Source organism: Pantherophis guttatus, chromosome 2, assembly GCF_059756535.1.
Source record: "Pantherophis guttatus breed Tessera chromosome 2, ASM5975653v1, whole genome shotgun sequence".
In the NCBI taxonomy this organism is placed as follows: Eukaryota; Metazoa; Chordata; class Lepidosauria; order Squamata; family Colubridae; genus Pantherophis; species Pantherophis guttatus.
This window is the reverse complement of record NC_142064.1, coordinates 253,395,954-253,420,380: the sequence shown is the minus strand read 5'-3', so window position 1 is coordinate 253,420,380 and position 24,427 is coordinate 253,395,954. Positions and strand designations below refer to the sequence as shown.

Genomic DNA, 24,427 nt, shown 5'->3' with positions numbered 1-24,427 from the left:
CGTCCTTCAAATGGGGTGAGAGAACTCTAGAGCAAAGGACAGTCACTATCTCTGGTATGCAACCTGCAGCCTTGAAAAGAGCCATTACAACATCTGTCCATATTTCAAAGCAACTAAAGAACCTGAAAGGAAATAACTGAAACCTGAGGTGACCCTAAATTGGATGATTCTAAAAATGTAGGACAGACAGCATCACCACCAGATAGATTTGCAATTGGCTGACCAACTGCACTCAGCAGGTATCATGAACAATTGTGGGAGCTAAGTAGGTCTAGTGGCTAGCCTATTAAAAAGTAGGATTACAGGGGACATGATAGCTATCTTCCAATACTTGAGGAGCTGTCACAAAGAAAAGGGGATTGATTCATTCTCCAAGGCACCAGAGTTTTTGAATAGAATAGAATATAGAATAGAATAGAATAGAATAGAATAGAATAGAATAGAATAGAATAGAATAGAATAGAATAGAATAGAATAGAATAAAGAGAGTTGGAAGGGACCTTGGAGGTCTTCTGAACCAATCCACTGTGTCAGCCCTGAAGCCATTTTGGGAGCATCTTCAGGGCTGCCACAGTGAGGCTGGTCGGAGCTGTGGGAACCAGAGGGGGGAGATAGAGATAGCTGGGGGAATATGTAGCTATGTAGCCAAAATAACATTCTTTCCTGTGGGAGCCAAGGACATCTTCAGCATGTGTTTGGAAGACATGGACTAAAGGCAGCCAGAGTGGGGACCGTCCGTGGTCTGATTGGACCATGTGATGGACGTATGACCTGGGGGCAAGAACTTTGGATTTTGATTTGGGTGGGGAAAACCTCGGGTCCTTCAGAGTCGGGTTTTCCCCAGATGTGCCAATATGACATTCCTAATAAATTCTTACTTTGAGGAGCCTCCAGGCCTCAGAGTTTTGATTGCATTGGGTTTGTTACTTGGATCCCCGACACTTTGTTCAGGCAGGAAACCCTATACCATTTCAACAAATGGTTGTCCAATCTCTTCTTAAAAACATCCAGTGTTGGAGCATTCACAATTTCTGGAGGCAAGTTGTTCCACTGATTAATTGTTCTAACTGTCAGGAAATTTCTCCTTAGTTCTAGGTTGCTTCTCTCCTTGATTAGTTTCCATCCATTGCGTCTTGTCTTGCCCTCAGGTGCTTTGGAGTATAGCTTGATTCCTTCTTCTTTGGCAACCCCTGAGATATTTTTATTTTATTTTTTATTTTATATCAAATTTATATACTGCCCTTCTCCCAGGTGGACATGCCAATTGCCAAGCACTCAAATTCGGATCACATGGCCATGGGGATGCTGCAATGGTCATAAGGGTGAAAAACAGTGATAAGTCATTTTTTTCAGCGCTGTTATATCTTTGAACAGTCACTAAACAAATGGTTGCTAAGTCAAGGACTATTTGTACTTTTTAAATTCCATTGATATGCAAACACCCTGTAGACATATTCAAGGAAAGGAAAGGAGGGATAAAGGTGAAATACAATAAGTCTTTAACACATTTAATATAATAAAATCCAATTTCAAAAGTTTTTTTTCAACTAGATTAACCAAATTTTTGTATATATGTTGGCTGAAGAAAATATGTTGGTGATAGTGATAATGATAATCCTTTATTTAAGTAAACAGAATACTGTGTTGGAAGAAATATCCATCTGATTCAGTTCCAAGTTGGGAGAAAGGCACTGGAGACAAAATGGAGGCTGGAGGCTGATCGGAAAGAGAGTCCATTTATTGATGAAGCAGAACTATCAAGCATATTGTTCTGGGCAGCTGACCACATGGAGTTGAGAGTGGGGGTATTTATACCTTCTCTTGGGCTTTGCACTTGAACTTCCTATTCCTGTTCAAGAACATGTATTCTATTGGCTTTTGTCAGACTCCCATGAGGCCATGGACAAATCCTAGGAGTTTGTCTGAGCTAAGCATGGTTATAGTTTGGTTGATACAATGAAGGGGCTTGTTGGGGAATTCCCATTATGGCTGAGGGATAATCCTACCTTTGTTCAGACTTTGCTGTAGGGAATTTGCTTATGAATAGAGCTACTAGGTATCTCTTTATCTCTTAAGTGCTGACATCTGCTGTTTGCTATTAAGAAAGGTGGGGGCTGCTTTCCAAGAGAATTGTTTCTCCATTTCTCATCCAGGGAAATATAATATTCTGCCTTTTTAATATTTCCTAAAATCTTTCATTCTTCTAAGAGAGGGGTGGGTGCTAACTTTCTACAACTGGAAACTGGAAAAGACAAAACTGGTTTGATATGTTATCTTTGATGGAATAAACCTGTCCGTTTATTACATTTAAGGATCTCAGCTCTAAGAAAAAGATATGTGAGTCATTAGGTTATAGCAAAATTTGGCAGAATTCTTGTTTCCTTTATTTGTTTTTTCATATTGCGTCAAGTTCTGACATTGTTGTGAAAATAAAGGGATTTTTATCCTAAGAATTCAAACAGTATTTATTAAGAGGTTCTTTATTGAGGGAGCTGGATTAATTAAAAGCCTGTCTCAAATCAAGATGTAACAAATTACTCCTAGCAATTTATTATTTTAACAGCAAAAGTGATGTGGGTTTTAGTTGTTTCCTTATTTGTCTCCCAAGTTCCCACCAGTCAGTCTCTGAAAGGACAATGGATGCTTCTGGAAGATTCTCTGGTGCAGCTTGTCATCATTTGCCCAGGCTTTAAAGAGAAGTCTTGATTGATTCCTGAGAGAAATAAACACACATCTGTTATTCTGAAGCCACCAAAAATGTAGCTAGGTTTTCAAATGGTGCCTTTGAGATATGGATGCCATTTTCAAAGAGGTTCAACCTAAGTGGCAGCCTTTGTAGTAGGCCAGTTCAAGACACAGGCAAAGCAAAGATTCCAGGATGCTCTTCTGTGTAGTAAGGTAGAATAAGAGAATTTTATTTATTTTTGTTTATTATATGTATCTCGCCTTTATTATTTTTACAAATTACCCAAGGTGGAGAACATATCCCACACTCCATTCTCCTCCTATTTTCTCCAAAACAACAACCCTGTGAGGTGAGGTGAGTTGGGCTGAGAGAGAGTGATTAGTCTAAAGTCAGCGGATTTAGTATAGGGGGAACACAGAATACCTTAGATGGGTTTTTGAGATTAAGGCACCAGAGTTAAACGTTATCAGACTGTGAGTTCTAATTCTACCTTTCTGGCTTTCATGGCTAAGGTAGGACTGGAACTCACAGTCTCCTGATATCTAGCCTTGTGCCTTAAATCTTAACCTTAAAAGTCCAACTAAGGTGCTCTGTATTCCCCTTATACTAAACATGGAGGGGTTTGTGGAATCAAAATGCAGGACCCAAAGCATGGAATCAAGGTTTGCTGAAGTATTTACTGTTTTTGTTTATGTGCACTGGAGAAATTCCCTTGAGAAAATAGTGGGAGGAACTTTTGCAGAGAAAAGGATGCTGTCAGGCTTGCCCCAACTTGGATGTTTAGGAAAGAAAGACCCTCGAATCCATTTGTAGCAAAAGGGACACTTTTATTAAAGTCAAGTCAAAGTTAACAGCTCAAGAAAAGTTGGATCTGAGTATTCCTACTTGATCCCATTTGAACGCTGTTACTATAACCAAGCCCTGAATTCCTACCTGCTGTCTTCTTCCTAGTCCGATGAAACAGAATCACCTTCGGACTTGTCTGCAGAACAAAGAAAAATGAAATATCAATATAAGGTGTACGTCTTATCACTAAAGAATCTGAATCTAGAAGTAGGATTCTGAGGATTCCATGATTCATGGCATAACATATATTTATTAAATTTCTAATATATTATTTGATATATTAAATATTGTCACAAGTAAATGCCTTATTCTCAAATGATGGAAATGTATATTCACAGAATATCAGGGGTTAATTTATATCTCCTTCTTAATGTATTCATATGTAACCACTCCCATCCATTACTCTGCCTCACTGATATAAAAGGGGACGTATGGACCTCCCACTAGCTTCTGTCTGTGATCATTCAGAGAATATAGAATGCCTATTGTAAATAAATAGTACTTTGTTTGAATACTTTGTTCCTGAATTATTTATTGAGTCTGATCCTCAAAATATTGCAACAAATATATATATATATATATATATATATATATATATATATATATATATATATATATATATATATATTATATATTATTTGATATATTTATCAAAACATTATTGTTCATCACATGGTCAGCCAGATGTTTAGACCGGATTTGACATTTTTGTCCACATACTCAGTTCTTCCCAAAAAACTGGAATGGACAGATATTTTTTGATGGTATTAAAGTTATCATTGCAGGATGCAATCTGTTCCAAATAAAGCTGCCTTTTGCAATTTACCAAGAGGGATTTTGTCAATGCCGATCGTAGTCAAGAGGTGATCCAGATGTTTTGGGATTCATTATTGTTGTTGTTATTATTGTTGTTGTTATCTTTATGTGAGCAACTAAGGCTTACTTAGAGGACATTACTAGAATCCCAAGTTTTGGGACGTCATGAAATATGCTTGCTCTACAAAATTTATCACTAGCATTACAAAATTGCCCAGTGTAAAATCAAATGAATATGTTTCAGCAAAGAGTGGCAATAAAATCAATTTTTAGAAATTGCTCTATGAATGAGGTGGGTGATCTCTATATTTGATATATAAATGATTTTTAAAAACATCTTTTTCATCAACCACTACTCCCTTCCAAAGGCAGAACTAATAGCTGAACTTACGTGTCTCTTCAGTCTTTGAAAAAAGGCTCTTTAAAAAATCACAGTGCTCTATCACCCTTTCCTGGAATGGCTCAGTATTAAGAAGGAAGAAATTCTGCTCTGTGGCATTATAGAGTGCCCACTCATCCTTGCTGGCTGCTAACCCAGTGGGATTCCTAAGGAGGAAGAAAAGGACATTGATGGAAACTAATCAAGGTCTGACTTAAGCGGAGTACACAAAATTATCTGCTTCAACCGCAATAATACATGAGCACATAATAGATACAAACTTAAGGTAAACTGCTCCAAACTCGATTGCAGAAAATACAACTTCAGCAACAGAGTGGTCAATGCCTGGAATGCACTAGCTGACTCTGTGGTTTCTTCCCCAAACCCCCAAAACTTTAACCTTAGACTGTCTACTGGTGACCTCACCCCATTTCTAAGAGGTCTGTAAGGGGCGTGCGTAAGGGCACCAGCGTGCCTACTATCCCTGTCCTACTGTCCCCATTTATTTGTATCCTTATCCTGTATTCATAATCATGTTTATACTTATATCTGTTATCTTATACGTGTTTGACAGATAAAAATAAATAAATAAATAAATAAATAAATAAATAAATAAATAAATAACCAACCTAGAAATTAGGAGAAATTTCCTGACAGTGAGAACAATTGATCAGAGGAACAGCTTTGACTTCAGAAGCTATGAGTGCTTCATTGCTGGAGGTTTTTAAGAAGAGATTGGACAGCCACTTGTCCAGAGTGGAATAGGGTCTCCTGCTTGAGCAGTAGGTTGGACTAGCAGACCTCCAAGGTCCCTTCCAACTCTGTTATTCTGATGTAGCTCTTTTCCAAAGAGACTGGTTTTGACTTGAGAAACTACAGCCAAGAGGAACTCCCAAAGGGGACTGTGAGGGAGGGGTGGAGTTTGGTTTGGTGAAATCTCTTGTGTCTCCTCCTTGCTGATCCAAACCCAGGTCAGCTCCTCATAGACTCTTGGAACTGCCAGTCTCAATCCATTCCCCCATTCCTCACACCCTGGGCACCCTCCATCTTGTGAGTTTCCCCTTCACTACTTACTCCCTTGCAAGCCTTTGCTCTTTCTCTTAATGGTAGGGTAATACTCTGTTTCTTATCTCCCTTTTGCCTCCTTTATTCCACTTGGAGAAATAATGTACCCGGAATATGTGTGATACCACTGAACTCATAAAAGAACAATTATCTATAAATGACATTATTAAGAATCCTTAAAAATGTCAGGGCTGTTTCCAATACAGGTAGTCCTTGACTTACAACTATTCATTTAACATCCCTTCAAGGCTACAATGGAACTGAAAAAAGTGACTTAAAACTGGTCCTTGCACTTACAACTATTCCAGCATCCTCACAGTCACGTGATCAAAATTTGGCTGCTTGGCAACTGGCATGTATTTCCAATGGCTGCAATGTCCCAGGTCACATGATCACCATTTGCAACCTTCCCAGCTGATTTTCAACAAGCAAAGTCAGTGGAGGAAACTGGATTCACATAATCATATATTGTACTTAAAAATTGCAGTGATTTGCTTAATAACTGTGGTAAGAAAGATTTAAAAATTGGGTATGATTCACTTAACAACTGTTTTGCTTAGCCACAGAAATTCTAGTTTCAACTGTGGTTGTAAATCATGAACTACTTGTATTAACACAACCTGTAAACATACACAAAGGAATAGCATGCATTACTTTATAGCTTCATTGCTTTAGATATAAAGTAATTCGTTGAATGTTGGGGTGGGGGTTCCCTTTGGATTTAAAATACAAATTTATAGAAATAAAGTGAACCACTTACCCAGTTCTGGCAAACTCTGCCCAGTAGTGCATCATCTTACGTCTTAGCCTGGCTTCAGCCTCTGTGTATGTTTGATTGGCAGGCAGCATTGATTCAAGGGTTCCAAAAACAAAAGGAATCTCAGCATCGTGAATTGCCCCAATCCATTCAGGCCAAACTGACCCTGAATGGCGATGTGCGAATAAATAGGCATATACAGGACTCCCAGTTTTCCTGATATTTCCTGCAGCTTCCCTCAATGGACATGCAATGATCCGATCTGTATAGAAATGGGACATAGCGGAGCGGTATTGTGCTGGGCCGTGATTTCCTTCAATGTACTTCACTGCAATAGTCCGAATAAAATCTTCAGTTGCATTTGGCACCAACATTCTTATCCCTTTCAAAAGCTGCTCCTGATTGATGAGATTGTGGGTGATGTTAGGGAAAACATAGGGGACAAATAAAGCTGCTTCATCAGAGGTTTCACCTATGAGGACTGGTTTGGCCTGAATTTGCCCCTCCTCCATGAGCTTTTCTGGATCACCAAGCAAAAACTCCCCATCTGTGGTTGGCTTGGAGAGAAAATTGACAAGGAAGCCACCTTTGAAGAACAGAGATATTTCATGCCGAATAAATTCAGAAATATTTTTTGTTTGCAGACAATGCACTATGCTGATATTATTGTCCTTGGAACAACCTAGTAGATGAATAAATTCCAGTGATTTTTGTTTGGCTTCCTCAGGAGACCTCCAAGCCCAGAAGGCATTCGCTGTTCCACTCTGGATCACGGCTTGGGCAAAAAGGTCCTGGCTTTTTGGTGCGAGAAGATGGAGATTCACACAAGATCCTCCAGCACTGTGGCCAAAAATGGTCACCCGAGAAGGATCTCCCCCAAAGGCAGCTGCATTCTCTTTTACCCACTTCAGGGCCAGCTGTTGGTCCCATAAGCCTAGGTTCCCTGGAGCAGCTGGTGGCAAGTACAGAAAGCCCAGGGCTCCCAAGCGATAATTGATGGTGACCACAATGACGTTCTCAGCAGCAGCCAAGGATGCCCCGTTGAACAACTCCAGAGAAGATGTGCCCATTAAATATCCCCCTCCGTGTATCCAGACCAAAACAGGGACTGGTGAAGAAGGTTGTGGGTGTGGCACCCAGATGTTGAGGGAAAGGCAATCTTCTGACAGTGGTGTTTTAGGAAACCATATCTCTGCTTCAGGGACATCCCGGAAAATAAATTGAGGACAGGAATTGCCAAAGCTGGTGGCTTCCAATGTTTGCTTCCATGGCTGATGTGGAAGAGGTTTCTGGAAACGCAACTTCCCCAGGGGAGGCTCAGCATAAGGAATGCCTAGATAGGCTGTCACAGACCCAAGGCCAGACAGGACCTGCTTGCCCTTAATAGGGCCACTGCTGGTTATGACCTCTGTATCCCCATTAGACGCAGAACTGGAGCCTAATGGAAAGGGAAGGAGGAGGAGGACGAGGCAGCACAAGAGAGACGGGCATAGCAGACAAGGCATTGCAACAGTAGGACGAGTCGGTGGACCTGGAAAAAGTTACAACCAATATGAAATTATTTCACTTACTGTATAAGCCCACTTAATGACAATTCATAATTGATTTACTATGATGGTGGGACTCTGTTCTTGCTGAGGACACCAATGATGAGCAGGCACTGAGTTAGTCACCTTTGCCCTTCTCCATGATGTGTCTCCAAGGTTCCAGAAGAACCACTTAGAACTCAGGGTTACCAATCCCTTTGCTCAGCGAATGGACAGTTTTGACACAGAATTGCTAGTAGAATTTCTCCAGGGTTCCCAATACAATTTTGTTATATATTATTTTTGTTATGGATATTATATCTCTCTAATTTATTTCAAAATCCCGTTCTGGAACTTAGTGTACCAATCCCTATCTAGTAGATAATGGCTAAGATTTAACTGAAATAAACAACAATGTAAAATGACCTGAAATCAACATTTTTATTGCTCCAATCCTGTTTTAAATCAACAAATGTACAGTTGCATCTCTCTCACAAACACACATCCTTTTTTTTTTTTAGTTCGGTATGAGATGTGATTTTTCATCTGGGACCAGCCTAATTGTAGACCATCATAGTTTTGGGCAGTATTCTTTAGATTTCCTAATCTGAAGAAATTTCCAGATTTTTTTTTTTTTTACTGAGCCATAAAACTGAAGTTGTTCAGTTGTAAACATTCCCAAAACCCTGTTAGCCTTTCAGAGGGCCTTGAAAATGTGGTTTTCCCAACAACCTTGGGAGCCTTGAGTAATGGTTATATTGTGTTTAGATTTTTCTCCCATCAGGTGGCTTTTATTTATTTCTTAAGCTTTTAATAGCTGTGTTGTACACATCATGTTCAGTGAGATGGATGGCCATATAAATCTGTTATTAAAGAAATTTTATTTTTATTTCTCACCTTTAAAAAGCCACCCATCTCACAAAAAGTGACTCTGGGTGGCATACATCCATCAATAAAAATAAGTGAAATAATTTCCACAGTACTGTAGTCCAGTGGTGAAATCTAAAATTTGTTACTACCAGTTCTGTGGGTGTGGCTTGGTGGTGGTAGGGGTAATGTGACTGGGTGTGCATGGCCAACTTTTTTTTTACTTTTAAAACCATTTTTTCTACAACCTCTTTGGCTGAAGAGGTTGTAAAAAAAATGCTTTTAAAAGGCTCCGACGATCCCAGCTGAGCTGTGTGATCATCAGAGGCTTTTTTTTTAACTTTTAAAAGCATTTTTTCGGCCAAAGAGGTTGTAGAAAAAATGCTTTTAAAAATAATTTTAAAAAAGCCTCTGATGATTGCGCAGCTCAGCGGGGCATTGGGGGTGGGTGGGGGTGGCAGGGATTTTTGCTACCGGTTCTCCGAACCACCCGCCTCTATCGCTATTGGATCAGGCGATCCGGTCCGAACCAGGAGCATTTCACCCCTGCTATAGTCCCTTCATACATAAATGCTAACCTTGATTTGTCTGAGATTCCCCTTTCTTGCCAGAGTTGGTCAAACCACTAAAAATGAATAAACTTTGGATATTTCCCCTCTTAAATTTGCCCACAGTACAGGGAGTCCTCAACTTATGACCAATAATTAACTCCAAAATTTCCACTACTAAGCAAGACAATTATTAAATTTAATTTAATTTAATTTAATTTCCAATTTATATACCGCCCTTCTCCCTGAGTACTCAAGGCGGTGTACAGCCAAGATAAAAAACATAGAATACAAATATTAAAACATTTAAAAAATATATATAAATTTTGGCCCAAAAGTTAAAAAATCACAGACTAATTAAAAGAATTTAAAATTTTCTTCTTAAGCCAACCCGGCTTGCTGAAAAAGATGGGTTTTCAGGGAACGACGGAAGGCATTGAGGTCATGGATTCTCCTTATCTCCGGGGGCAACTGATTCCAGAGGGTGGGAGCCCCCACAGAGAAGGCCCTCCCCCTGGGGGCCACCAGCCTACATTGTTTGGCTGATGGCACCCTGAGGAGGCCCTCTCTGTGGGAGCGCACGGGTCAATGGGAGGTCGTCGGTAGCAGCAGGCGGTCTCGCAGATAGCTAGGCCCTATAAAAAATTACTTTTGCCCCATTTTATGACCTTTCTTGCTACAGTTCTTAAGTGAATCACTGCAGTTGTTAACTTAGTTAAATGATTGTTGAGTGAATTTGGCTTTCCCTTTGACTTTGCTTGTCAGAAGATTGCAAAAGGTGATCACATAACCCTGGGACACTGTAACCGTCATAACTACATGCCAGTTGCCAAGCATCCAACACTTAAAAAGAAGGCAGACAGAAGAAAATCGGACTCTTGCAAATTATTGGACTGGAGACCACTAATGCGCACATCTTGGAGGGCAAAAATAACAACCCAGGAGATTTGAGGCCCTGTCAAACTGAAACCTAGAATTATGAAGGTAAACCTGCCCACTTTTGGTTATGTTGTGCAATAAAATTCTTCAGGAAAAAACAGTTATGCTAAGAATGATTGGGTACACTTATAAAAGAGACCAGCAAAAACCTAGAAACATTAAACAAAGTTGTAAAGCATCAGAAATATAATGGAGAGTGCTAATCTATAAAGGTTATAAAGCAATATTTCTCAGTCTTAGCAACTTTATGTTGTGTGGACTTCAACTCCCAGAATTCTGCGAGTTGAAGTCCATACATCTTAAAGTCACCAAGGTTGAGAAATAATGTTATAAAAAGTCAGGTACAACTGAAAAGATAAAGAGCACACTTTCAACTTCTCCTCTGAACCCAGTAACTCAGGTTTTCTAATCACCATGGGATTTCCTATTTTCTTTCATACAAAGGCTAGCCTCAGATATATTTTTTTTAGAACAGCTACATTCCCCAATCCAGAGGTGCCCAATCCCTGGGCTGTGACCCACTACCTTGAGCCTTTCGAACCGGGCCATGGAGATGGCACTCAAGCGAGCAGCATTCGTGTATGCCTACCGCACACACGGATTGCTACCCTCTACACACACAGCTGGCGATCCGCAACTGAAAAGGTTGGGGAACTCTGCCCTAACCTTAACATTTTCCCATCCACACATGCTTTCCTCAGCAGGCACTCTAGGCTGCCTAACAAACATTTCTGTAGGTTTCCTGAAGAAGGCCTAACATTATTTGTCCTTGAGGAGCAAAATTCCAAAACTGAATGAATTGTCAGCTGTACAGCCAGCAATATTAGAGCAGAGCAAAGTAGAAATAATACCTCCCGTGATGTATCCAGTACAATTGCACAAGTGCTTTAGGAAATTCAATTCTTATCAGCAACTACCTAGAAAAATATCCCACTGATTTTTAATGGGTCTTATTACTAGTTAAAGATGGTGGAAATTTGCAAGCATATATCTGAACCTAGAAGAAATGGCAGCCCAGTATGGGCTTTCTCTTCACTGCTTTTCTTTCCTACTCTTCTTCTCTGTGTCAAACTCTAGCTGGCATTTCCCATTATGGCTGAAGAAATTGTTGTCTCTTTATGTATGTTTATCCTAGAATAGAACTAACTAGCCTAAATAGAATTAACCAGCCAGAAAAAAACAAGAAATTCTAGTCCCTTTTCTGAAAAAAACTGTTTTTTAAAAAAATTCTGCAGACTTACTCACTTGTCAGATTTAACGGGACTATTTGTTATTCTAAAGAAGAAAGCAACTTCCGAGATGACCAGGCTGTATCCTGCTCACACAAAAAAATGATCATGAAAAGAGCAACTTTATATATTGCAGGAAGGTACATTGACCAACTGGATTCTGTCCACCAAGGGGGAGGAAGTTGCAAGTATTGGCAAAAGGCTCCAATATCAAAGAAATGGAAAAGCAGAGAACGTCCTTCAAATGGGGTGAGAGAACTCTAGAGCAAAGGACAGTCACTATCTCTGGTATGCAACCTGCAGCCTTGAAAAGAGCCATTACAACATCTGTCCATATTTCAAAGCAACTAAAGAACCTGAAAGGAAATAACAGAAACCTGAGGTGACCCTAAATTGGATGACTCTAAAAATGTAGGACAGACAGCATCACCACCAGATAGATTTGCAATTGGCTGACCAACTGCACTCAGCAGGTATCATGAACAATTGTGGGAGCTAGGTAGGTCTAGTGGCTGGCCTATTAAAAAGTAGGATTACAGGGGACATGATAGCTATCTTCCAATACTTGAGTTTCTTTCAGAAAGAAAAGGGGATTGATTCATTCTCCAAGGCACCAGAGTTTTTGAATAGAATAGAATATAGAATAGAATAGAATAGAATAGAATAGAATAGAATAGAATAGAATAGAATAGAATAGAATAGAATAGAATAGAATAAAGAGAGTTGGAAGGGACCTTGGAGGTCTTCTGAACCAATCCACTGTGTCAGCCCTGAAGCCATTTTGGGAGCATCTTCAGGGCTGCCACAGTGAGGCTGGTCGGAGCTGTGGGAACCAGAGGGGGGAGATAGAGATAGCTGGGGGAATATGTAGCCAAAATAACATTCTTTCCTGTGGGAGCCAAGGACATCTTCAGCATGTGTTTGGAAGACATGGACTAAAGGCAGCCAGAGTGGGGACCGTCCGTGGTCTGATTGGACCATGTGATGGACGTATGACCTGGGGGCAAGAACTTTGGATTTTGATTTGGGTGGGGAAAACCTCGGGTCCTTCAGAGTCGGGTTTTCCCCAGATGTGCCAATATGACATTCCTAATAAATTCTTACTTTGAGGAGCCTCCAGGCCTCAGAGTTTTGATTGCATTGGGTTTGTTACTTGGATCCCCGACACTTTGTTCAGGCAGGAAACCCTATACCATTTCAACAAATGGTTGTCCAATCTCTTCTTAAAAACATCCAGTGTTGGAGAATTCACAATTTCTGGAGGCAAGTTGTTCCACTGATTAATTGTTCTAAGTGTCAGGAAATTTCTCCTTAGTTCTAGGTTGCTTCTCTCCTTGATTAGTTTCCATCCATTGCGTCTTGTCTTGCCCTCAGGTGCTTTGGAGTATAGCTTGATTCCTTCTTCTTTGGCAACCCCTGAGATATTTTTATTTTATTTTTTATTTTATATCAAATTTATATACTGCCCTTCTCCTAGGTGGACATGCCAATTGCCAAGCACTCAAATTCTGATCACATGGCCATGGGGATGCTGCAATGGTCATAAGGGTGAAAAACAGTGATAAGTAATTTTTTCAGCGCCGTTATATCTTTGAACTGTCACTAAACAAATGGTTGCTAAGTCAAGGACTATTAGTACTTTTTAAATTCCATTGATATGCAAACACCCTGTAGATATATTCAAGGAAAGGAGGGATATAGGTGAAATACAATAAGTCTTTAACGCATTTAATATAATAAAATCCAATTTCAAAAGTTTTTTTTCAGCTAGATTAACCAAATTTTTGTATATATGTTGGCTGAAGAAAATATGTTGGTGATAGTGATAATGATGATCCTTTATTTAAGTAAACAGAATACTGTGTTGGAAGAAATATCCATCTGGTTCAGCTCCAAGTTGGGAGAAAGGCACTGGAGACAAAATGGAGGCTGGAGGCTGATCGGAAAGAGAGTCCATTTATTGATGAAGCAGACCTACCAAGCATATTGTTCTGGGCAGCTGACCACATGGAGTTGAGAGTGGGGGTATTTATACCTTCTCTTGGGCTTTGCACTTGAACTTCCTATTCCTGTTCAAGAACATGTATTCTATTGGCTTTTGTCAGACTTCCATGAGGCCATGGACAAATCCTAGGAGTTTGTCTGAGCTAAGCATGGTTAAAGTTTGGTTGATACAATGAAGGGGCTTGTTGGGGAATTCCTATTGTGGCTGAGGGATAATCCTACCTTTGTTCAGACTTTGCTGCAGGGAATTTGCTTATGAATAGAGCTACTAGGTAACTCTTTATCTCTTAAGTGCTGATATCTGCTGTTTGCTATTAAGAAAGGTGGGGGCTGCTTTCCAAGAGAATTGTTTCTCCATTTCTCATCCAGGGAAATATAATATTCTGCCTTTTTAATATTTCCTAAAATCTTTCATTCTTCTAAGAGAGGAGTGGGTGCTAACTTTCCACAACTGGAAACTGGAAAAGACAAAACTGGGTTTGACATGTTATCTTTGATTGAATAAACCTGTCCGTTTATTACATTTAAGGATCTCAGCTCTAAGAAAAAGATATGTGAGTCATTAGGTTTTTTTTTTTTTTTAATTTGTATACCGCCCTACTCCCGAAGGACTCAGGGCGGTGAACAGCCATAAAATAAAACATGTAAATACAAAATTTAAAATAGAGATAAAACCGATTAAATAAATTTGGCTGAATCATTTTAAAACCCCAATAATTTAAAACCAAATTTAAAATTCCCATTTAAAAGAGGAAAATTTAGGTCAGGCTAGCTTGATGAAATAGGAACATCTTAAGTGCGCGACGGAAGGTATGCAGATGCCCCCACAGAGAAGGCTCTCCCCCTGGGGGCCGCCAGTCGACATAGTTTGGCTGACGGCACCCGGAGGAGCCCCTCTCTATGGGAGCGTACTGGTTATAGCAAAATTTGGCAGAATTCTTGTTTCCTTTATTTGTTTTTTCATATTGCGTCAAGTTCTGACATTGTTGTGAAAATAAAGGGATTTTTATCCTAAGAATTCAAACAGTATTTATTAAGAGGTTCTTTTTTGAGGGAGCTGGATTAATTAAAAGCCTGTCTCAAATCAAGATGTAACAAATTACTCCTAGCAATTTATTATTTTAACAGCAAAAGTGATGTGGGTTTTAGTTGTTTCCTTATTTGTCTCCCAAGTTCCCACCAGTCAGTCTCTGAAAGGACAATGGATGCTTCTGGAAGGTTCTCTGGTGCAGCTTATTATCATTTGCCCAGGCTTTAAAGAGAAGTCTTGATTGATTCCTGAGAGAAGTAAACAAACAACCGTTATTCTGAAGCCACCAAAACTGTAGCTAGGTTTTCAAATGGTGCCTTTGAGATATGGATGCCATTTTCAAAGAGGTTCAACCTAAGTGGCAGCCTTCGTAGTAGGCCAGTTCAAGACAAAGGCAAAGCAGAGATTCCAGGATGCTCTTCTCTGTAGTAAGATAGAATAAGAGAATTTTATTTATTTTTGTTTATTATATGTATCTCGCCTTTATTATTTTTACAAATTACCCAAGGTGGAGAACATAACCAACACTCCATTCTCCTCCTATTTTCTCCAAAGCAACAACCCTGTGAGGTGAGTTGGGCTGAGAGAGAGAGTGATTAGTCTAAAGTCAGCGGATTTAGTATAGGGGGAACACAGAATACCTTAGATGGGTTTTTGAGATTAAGGCACCAGAGTTAAACGTTATCAGACTGTGAGTTCTAATTCTACCTTTCTGGCTTCCATGGCTAAGGTAGGATTGGAACTCACAGTCTCCTGATATCTAGCCTTGTGCCTTAAATCTTAACCTTAAAAGTCCAACTAAGGTGCTCTGTATTCCCCTTAAACTAAACATGGAGAGGTTTGAGGAATCAAAATGCAGGACCCAAAGCACGTAATCAAGGTTTGCTGCAGTATTTACTGTTTTTGTCTGTGTGCATTGGAGAAATTCCCTTGAGAAAATAGTGGGAGGAACTTTTGCAGAGAAAAGGATGCTGTCAGGCTTGCCCCAACTTGGATGTTTAGGAAAGAAAGACCCTCGAATCCATTTATAGCAAAAGGGACACTTTTATTAAAGTCAAGTCAAAGTTAACAGCTCAAGAAAAGTTGGATCTGAGTATTCCTATGCAAAGCCTGCCTTTTCCCCTTCTCCCAGGTCCTCCCATCTTGACCAGTTTTAAGAGTCCAATAATATTAGGAGTTTTGGTAACAGCTTTAAGGTTTGGTGCTGCTTTGGTGGAATTTCCCATTCCATTCTCATGCTCCTGTTGTTGGAGAAGCCGGCCTGTTCCAGATTGACACCTCTGGTTTCTGTGATTCTGTAATCCCCCTTCCCTATGTCCCCATTCTCCCCCTCCCCACCTTTTATGGCAGGATGCCAGCAAAATAGGCTGAAGCCATTGCGATGGCATATTTATACATTTCAAAATGGAGGGGGATTTTTATGCATGCATACACATTGGTAATTAATAACCTAACTGATCTCAAGTTACTTCCTGTCCTTCTGTTATCTAGAGAGGACAATGGTCTTCGTTAGAATAAATATTTGCATCTTGAGATTCAGGGGTGCCTATGAGAAAGTTCTGATAACATTTATCACTGGGCTACAAGGAGACATTCCCAATGTCTCCATTTGTCTATTAAATAGTCTCATTCATATGAAAACTGATTTCCCCCACAAGCTGAGTTTCATTCTCATGCTTTCTCTCTTTTTTTAAAAAAATTTGATTTATATGCCGCCCTTCTCCGAAGACTCAGGGTGGCTTACAATGTGCTCAGCAATAGCCTTCATCCTTTTGTATACTTATACAAAGTCAGCTTATTGCCCCCACAAACTGGGTCCTCATTTCACCTACCTTAGAAAGGATGGAAGGCTGAGTCAACCTTGAGCCTTGGCGAGATTCGAACCCTGCAGTAATTGCAGGCAGCTGGTCTTAATAACCAGCTTAATAACAGGGTGCCTTAAACCCCTGTACTACCAAGGCTCTTTCTCAGCACTGCATAATCTTCTCTGTAAGTTACTCTTGGTGGCTCATTCCTTCCTTCCCTATGCCCAAGATCTGTATTTGTTGATTTGTTTATGCTGAGATCGAGAGGTTTCTCCAGGTTCCTCTTCCACAAAGGCCATTGGCATTGGCTTGGAGAGCTTCCATTTCACACAGTGAGGCTGAGCCACAAAAGTGCTACTTAAAAATTGTTTGGAATGCCGGTGTGAAACTACGATTTAGAAAGAAGTCTAGTCCCCTTCTGAAATCATCCAACTTGATCCCATTTGAAGGCTGTTACTATAACCAAGCCCTAAATTCCTACCTGCTGTCTTCTTCCTAGTCCGATGAAACAGAATCACCTTCAGACTTGTCTGCAGAACAAAGAAAAATGAAATATCAATATAGGGTGTACATCTTATCACTAAAGAATCTGAATCTAGAAGTAGGATTCTGAGGATTCCATGATTCATGGTATAATATATATTTATTAAATTTTTAATATATTATTTGATATATTAAATATTATATATAATATATATATATATATATATATATATATATATATATATATATATATATATTATATTATTTGATATATTTATCAAAACATTATTGTTCATCACATGGTCAGCCAGATGTTTAGACTGGATTTGACATTTTTGTCCACGTACTCAGTTCTTCCCAAAAAACTGGAATGGACAGATATTTTTTGATGGTATTAAAGTTATCATTGCAGGATGCAATCTGTTCCAAATATAGCTGCCTTTTGCAATTGACCAAGAGGGATTTTGTCAATGCCGATCGTAGTCAAGAGGTGATCCAGATGTTTTGGGATTCATTATATTGTTGTTGTTATTATTATTGTTGTTGTTATCTTTATGTGAGCAACTAAGGCTTACTTAGAGGACATTACTAGAGACCCAACTCTTGGGACGTCATGAAATATGCTTGCTCTACAAAATTTATCACTAGCATTACAAAATTGCCCAGTGTAAAATCAAATGAGTATGTTTCAGCAAAGAGTGGCAATAAAATCAATTTTTAGAAATTGCTCTATGAATGAGGTGGGCAATCTCTATATTTGATATATAAATGATTTTTAAAAACATCTTTTTCATCAACCACTACTCCCTTCCAAAGGCAGAACTAATAGCTGAACTTACGTGTCTCTTCAGCCTTTGAAAAAAGGCTCTTTAAAAAATCACAGTGCTCTATCACCTTTTCCTGGAATGGCTCAGTATTAAGAAGGAAGAAATTCTGCTCTGTGGCATTATAGAGTGCCCACTCATCCTTGCTGGCTGCTAACCCAGTGGGATTCCTAAGGAGGAAGAAAAGGACATTGATGGGAACTAATCAAGGTCTGACTTAAGCGGAGTACACAAAATTATCTGCTTCAACTGCAATAATACATGAGCACATAATAGATACAAACTTAAGGTAAACTGCTCCAAACTCGATTGCAGAAAATACAGCTTCAGCAACAGAGTGGTCAATGCCTGGAATGCACTAGCTGACTCTGTGGTTTCTTCCCCAAACGCCCAAAACTTTAACCTTAGACTGTCTACTGTTGACCTCACCCCATTTCTAAGAGGTCTGTAAGGGGCGTGCGTAAGGGCACCAGCGTGCCTACCATCCCCGTCCTACTGTCCCCATTTATTTGCATCCTTATCCTGTATTCATAATCATGTTTATACTTATATCTGTTATCTTATACGTGTTTGACAGATAAATAAATAAATAAATAAATAAATAAATATAAAGAAAGAAAGAAAGAAAGAAAGAAAGAAAGAAAGAAAGAAAGAAAGAAAGAAAGAAAGAAAGAAACAACCTAGAAAAAAGGAGAAATTTGCTGACAGTGAGAACAATTGATCAGAGGAACAGCTTTGCCTTCAGAAGCTATGAGTGCTTCATCGCTGGAGGTTTTTAAGAAGAGATTGGACAGCCACTTGTTCAGAATGGAATAAGGTCTCCTGCTTGAACAGAAGATTGGACTAGCAGACCTCCAAGGTCCCTTCTGTAGCTCTTTTCCAAAGAGACTGGTTTTGACTTGAGAAACTACAGCCAAGAGGAACTCCCAAAGGGGACTTTGAGGGAGGGATGGAATTTGGCTTGGTGAAATCTCTTGTGTCTCCTCCTTGCTGATCCAAACCCAGGTCAGCTCCTGGTAGACTCTTGGATCTGCCAGTTCCAATCCATTCCCCCATTCCTCACACCCTGGGCACCCTCCATCCTGTGACTTTCCCCTTCACTACTTACTCCCTTGCAAGCCTTTGCTCGTTCTCTTAATGATAGAGTAATGCTCTGTTTCTTATCTCCATTTGGCCTCCTTTATTCCACTTGGAGAAATAATGTACCCGGAATATGTGTGATACCACTGAACTCATAAAAGTGAACTATAAGTGACATTATTAAGAATCCCTAAAAATTTCAGGGCTCTTTCCAGTACAGATTGTCCTTGATTTACAACTATTCACTTAATGTCCATTCAAGGCTACAATGGAACTGAAAAAAATGACTCACAACTGGTCCTTGCGCTTACAACTATTCCAGCATCCTCACGGTCATGTGATCAAAATTTGGCTGCTTGGCAACTGGCATGTATTTTCAATGGCTGCAATGTCCCAGGGTCACATGATCGCCATTTGCAACCTTCCCAGCTGATTTTCAACAAGCAAAGTCAGTGGAGGAAACTGGATTCACATAATCATATATTGTACTTAAAAATTACTTTAGATATAAAGTAATTCATTGAATGTTGGGGAGGGGGTTCCCTTTGGATTTAAAATACAAATTTATAGAAATAAAGTGAACCACTTACCCTGTTCTGGCAAACTCTGCCCAGTAGTACATCATCTTACGGCTCAGTCTGGCTTCAGCCTCTGTGTATGTTTGATTGGCAAGCAGCACTGATTGAAGGGTTCCAAAAACAAAAGGAATCTCAGCACCATGAATTGCCCCAATCCATTCAGGCCAAACTGACCCTGAATGGCGATGTGCGAATAAATAGGCATATACAGGACTCCCAGTTTTCCTGATATTTCCTGCAGCTTCCCTGATTGGGCATGCATAGATCCGATCTGTATAGAAATGGGACATAGTGGAACGGTATTGTGCTGGGCCGTGATTTCCTTCAATGTACTTCAGTGCAATAGTCCGAATAAAATCTTCAGTTGCATTTGGCACCAACATTCTTATCCCTTTCAGAAGCTGCTCCTGGTTGATAAGATTGTGGGTAATGTTAGGGAAAACATAGTAGACAAAAGGAGCCCCTTCATCAGAGGTTTCACCTATGAGGACAGGTTTGATCTGAATTTGCCCCTCCTCCATGAGCTTTTCTGGATCACCAAGCAAAAACTCCCCATCTATGGTTGGGCTGAAGGGAAAATTCATAAAGAAGTCACCTTTGAATAATAGAGCTATTTCATGTTGAATAAATTCAGAAACATTTTTTGATTGCAGGCAATGCACTATGCTGTTATTGTTGTCCTCGGAACAACCTAGCAGATGAACAAATTCCAGTGATTTTTGTTTGGCTTCCTCAGGAGACCTCCAAGCATAGAAGGCATTGGCTGTTCCGCTCTGAATCACGGCTTGGGCAAAAAGGTCCTGGCTTTTTGGTGCAAGAAGATGGAAATTCACAGAAGATCCTCCAGCACTGTGGCCAAAAATGGTCACCCGAGAAGGATCTCCCCCAAAGGCAGCTGCATTCTCTTTTACCCACTTCAGGGCCAGCTGTTGGTCCCATAAGCCGAGGTTCCCTGGAGCAGCTGGTGGCAAGTACAGAAAGCCCAGGGCTCCCAAGCGATAATTGATGGTGACCACAATGACGTTCTCAGCAGCAGCCAAGGATGCCCCATTGTACAACTCCAGAGAAGACGTGCCAATTAAATAACTCCCTCCGTGTATCCAGACCAAAACAGGGACTGGTGAAGAAGGTTGTGGGTGTGGCACCCAGATGTTGAGGGAAAGGCAATCTTCTGACAGTGGTGTTTTAGGAAACCATATCTCTGCTTCAGGGACATCCCGGAAAATAAATTGAGGGCAGGAATTGCCAAAGCTGGTGGCTTCCCATGTTTGCTTCCATGGCTGATGTGGAAGAGGTTTCTGGAAACGCAACTTCCCCAGAGGAGGCTCAGCATAAGGAATGCCTAGATAGGCTGTCACAGATCCAAGGCCAGCCAGGAACTGCTTGCCCTTAATGGGGCCACTGCTGGTTCTGACCACTGTGTCCCCATTAGAAGCAGAACTGGAAACCAGCGGAAAGTGGAGGAGGAGGAGGCAGTACAAGAGAGATGGGCGTAGCAGACAAGGCATTGCAACAGTAGGACGAGTCGGTGGATCTGGAAAAAGTTACAAACGATATGAAATTATCCCACTTATTGTATAAGCACACCTAGTGCCAATTCATCTTGATTTACTGTGAGGAGGACACCAATGGTGAGCGGGGAGTGACTTAGTCACCTTTGCCCTTCTCCATGATGTGTCTCCAAGGTTCCAGAAGAACCACTTAGAACCCGTGGTTACCAATCCCTTTGCTCAGCGAATGGACAGTTTTGACACAGAATTGCTAGTAGAATTTCTCCAGGGTTCCCAATACAACATTGTTATATATTATTTTTGCTATGCATATTATATCTTTCTAACTTAATCCAAAATCCCATTCTGGAACTTAGTGTACAAATATCTATCTTGTGGATTATGGCTAAGATTTAACTGAAATAAACAACAATGTAAAACCACCCCAAATCAACATTTTTACTGCTCCAATCCTGCTTTAATCATCCGAATTATCCAGTTGAATCTCTCTCACGCACACACATCCATTTTTTTAGTTCAGTATGAGATGGGATTTTCTATCTGGGACCAGCCTAATTGTAGATCATCATAGTTTTGGGCAGTGCCCTTTAGTTTTTAACATCTGAAGAAATTTCCAGATTTTTTTAGTGGGCCATGAAGCTGAAGTTGTTCTGTTGTAAACATTCCCAAACCCCAAAACCCCGTTAGCCTTTCAGAAGGCCCTGAAAATGTGGTTTTCCCAGCAACCTTGGGGAGCCCAGGGTGAGCTTGTGTAATGGTTATATTATGTTTAGATTTTTCTCCCACAAGGTTGCTTTTATTTATTTCTTAAGCTTTTAATAGCTGTGACGTTGTTTAATTGTTGGTTGTACACATCATGTTCAGTGAGATGGATGGCCATATAAATGTGATGAATAAATTTTATTTTTATTTCTCACCTTTAAAAGGCCATCCATCTCACAAAAAAGTGACTCTGTGTGGTATACAACCGTCAATAAAAAAGCCTGCTCACTTTTGGTTATGTTGTACAATAAAATTCTTTAGAAAAAAACAGTTATGCTAAGAATGATTGGGTACACTTATAAAAGAGACCAGCAAAAAACTAGAAACATTAAAAAAAGTTGTAAAGCATCAAAAATAAAATGGAAAGTGCTAATTTATAAAGTCTATCAAGCAATAAAGCTCTATAAAGCTCCCAGAATTCTATGAGTTGAAGTCCACACATCTTAAAGTCACCAAGGTTGAGAAATAATGTTATAAAAAGTCAGGTACAGCTGAAAAGATAAAGAGCAAACTTTCAACTTCTCCTCTGAACCCAGTAACTCAGGTTTTCTAATCACCGTGGGCTTTCCTATTTTCTTTCACACAAAGGCTAGCCTCAGAAATATTTTTTTAGAACAGCTACATTCCCCAATCCAGAGGTGCCCAACCCACTACCAGGCCTTGAGCCTTTTGGAACCGGGCCGTGGAGGTGGCAGGTAAGTGTGTGAGCATGCACCCATCCCCACTCACAAGAGCAGAGTGCGTGTGTGCCTACCGCACACACGGATTGTTACCCTCTACACACACAGCTGGTGATCCACAACTGAAAAGGTTGGGGAACTCTGCCCTAACCTTAACATTTTCCCATCCACACATGCTTTCCTCAGCAGGCGCTCTAGGCTGCCTAACAAACATTTCTGTAGGCTTCCTGAAGAAGGCCTAACATTATTTGTCCTTGAGGAGCAAAATTCCAAAACTGAACAAATTGTCAGCTGTACAGCCAGCAATATTAGAGCAAAGCAAAGTAGAAATAATACCTCCCATGATGTATCCAGTACAATTACACAAGTGCTTTAGGAAATTCAATTCTTATCAGCAACTACCTAGAGGAATATCCCACTGATTTTTAACGGGTCTTATTGCTAGATAAAGATGGTGGAAATTTGCAAGCACATATCTGAACATAGAAGAAATGGCAGCCCAGTATGGGCTTTATCTTCACTGCTTTTCTTTCCCACTCTTGTTCTCTGGGTCAAACTCTAGCTGGCATTTCCTACTATGGCTGAAGAAATTGTTGTCTCTTTAGCCTGGAATAGAACTAACTAGCCTGAATAGAATTAACCAGCTTGAAAAAAACAAGAAATTCTAGTCCCTTTTCTGAAAAAAAAAACCTGTTTTTTAAAAAAATTCTGCAGACTTACTCACTTGTCAGATTTAACGGGACTATTTGTTATTCGAAAGAAGAAAGCAGCTTCTGAGATGACCAGGCTGTATCCTGCTCACACAAAAAAATGATCATGAAAAGAGCAACTTTATATATTGCAGGAAGGTACATTGACCAACTGGATTCTGTCCACAAATGGGGAGGAAGTTGCAAGTATTGGCAAAAAGCTCCAATATCAGAGAAATGGAAAAACAGAGAACGTCTTTCAAATGGGGTGAGAGAACTCTAGAGCAAAGGACAGTCACTATCTCTGGTATGCAACCTGCAGCCTTGAAAAGAGCCATTACAACATCTGTCCATATTTCAAAGTAACTAAAGAACCTGAAAGCAAATAACAGAAACCTGAGGTGACCCTAAATTGGATGACTCTAAAAATGTAGGACAGACAGCATCACCACCAGATAGATTTGCAATTGGCTGACCAACTGCACTCAGCAGGTATCATGAACAGTTGTAGCTAGAAAAAGGAACAAGACAAGGATGTCCCTTGTCTCCATTATTGTTTACTTTGACTCTGGAATTTTTGCTGAGTAAAATACGGGATAAAATAATTGGAATTAAAATTAGGCAGTATGACTACAGACTACAAGCATTTGCAGACCATTTGGTTGTTACTTTAACCCAACCATTACAGTCGGTTGTAGGTTTAATGGATATAATTAATCAATATGGACAAGTATCTGGATTTAAAATAAATGCAGGGAAAACGAAGATAATAACTAAAAACATGACTACAAATCAAATAGAAGAATTAGAAAGACTAACAGGGTTTGAAATAGTTAAAAAAGTTAAGTATTTAGGGGTTTACATTACGACATCAAATGCGAAATTATTTAAGCATAATTATGATCCGTTGTGGCAAAAAATACAGAGAGAGATGGAAAATTGGAAAAAAATACAATTATCTTTGTTGGGAAGAATAGCAGCAGTAAAAATGAATGCTTTGCCTAAGTTTTTATTTCTTTTTCAAATGATACCAATATTTAAAAAAGATGAAAATTTGAAGATATGGCAGAAGGGTATTAATAATTTTGTCTGGGCAGGGAAGAGACCGAGAATAAAGCAAAAATAATGCAGTATATACGTGAAAGAGGAGGTCTCAAAATGCCCAATTTAAGACTATATTATGAGGCAGCTGCCCTATCAGCAATGAGTGACTGGATGAATTCAACAGAAGAAAGAATATTGAATATTGAGGGTGGCATGCTTATTTATTACATGATAAGAAAGTGGATAAGACTTTTAAAAGTCACATATTAAGGAATGCTT

At 39.8% G+C, this 24,427-nt stretch overlaps 2 protein-coding genes across 8 annotated transcripts in view; both read right to left on the bottom strand.

The window, feature by feature from the left end:
* Nucleotides 1-2,464: 2,464 nt before the first annotated feature.
* Nucleotides 2,465-24,427, bottom strand: part of LOC117658334 (cholinesterase-like) — a 34,794-nt gene continuing 12,831 nt past the window's right edge. For 2 of the 6 annotated variants that reach the window (XM_087888082.1, XM_087888083.1), the window contains exons 2-5: nt 6,553-8,080; nt 4,740-4,894; nt 3,620-3,668; nt 2,465-2,713 (exon numbers count right to left, since the gene is read on the bottom strand). In XM_087888082.1, coding sequence (XP_087744208.1) covers nt 3,634-3,668; nt 4,740-4,894; nt 6,553-8,054 — 1,692 coding nt within the window. In that variant the 5' untranslated portion in view covers nt 8,055-8,080 and the 3' untranslated portion in view covers nt 2,465-2,713; nt 3,620-3,633. Of the gene's footprint in view, nt 2,714-3,619; nt 3,669-4,739; nt 4,895-6,552; nt 8,081-11,670; nt 11,794-23,135; nt 23,195-24,427 lie in introns of those variants that run through there. The other 4 variants (XM_087888080.1, XM_087888081.1, XM_060691138.2 and 1 more) reach the window with 4 other exon arrangements.
* LOC148115595 (cholinesterase-like) lies at nt 13,601-20,970 on the bottom strand. Of its 2 annotated transcripts, none has more exons than XM_087888084.1 (4): nt 19,475-20,970; nt 17,820-17,974; nt 16,979-17,027; nt 13,601-15,115 (listed from the first exon to the last, which is right to left on the bottom strand). In XM_087888084.1, the coding sequence occupies exons 1-3, from the start codon at nt 20,968-20,970 to the stop codon at nt 16,993-16,995; spliced, it is 1,686 nt and encodes a 561-aa protein (XP_087744210.1). In that variant the 3' UTR covers nt 13,601-15,115; nt 16,979-16,992. The 2 variants fall into 2 exon arrangements, with proteins under 2 accessions (XP_087744210.1, XP_087744211.1); XM_087888085.1 differs by having other exon boundaries at nt 13,601-14,940.

Bases quoted from the DNA above. Each gene is read 5' to 3' on its own strand.
- LOC148115595 (XM_087888084.1), bottom strand. From the start codon at position 20,970: ATGCCTTGTCTGCTACGCCCATCTCTCTTGTACTGCCTCCTCCTCCTC. The intron at 17,975-19,474 runs GTAAGTGGTTCA...CTTCCTCCTTAG, and splicing joins GCAGAGTTTGCCAGAACAGG to GAATCCCACTGGGTTAGCAG. The intron at 17,028-17,819 runs GTAAGTTCAGCT...TTTGTTCTGCAG, and splicing joins TTCAAAGGCTGAAGAGACAC to ACAAGTCTGAAGGTGATTCT.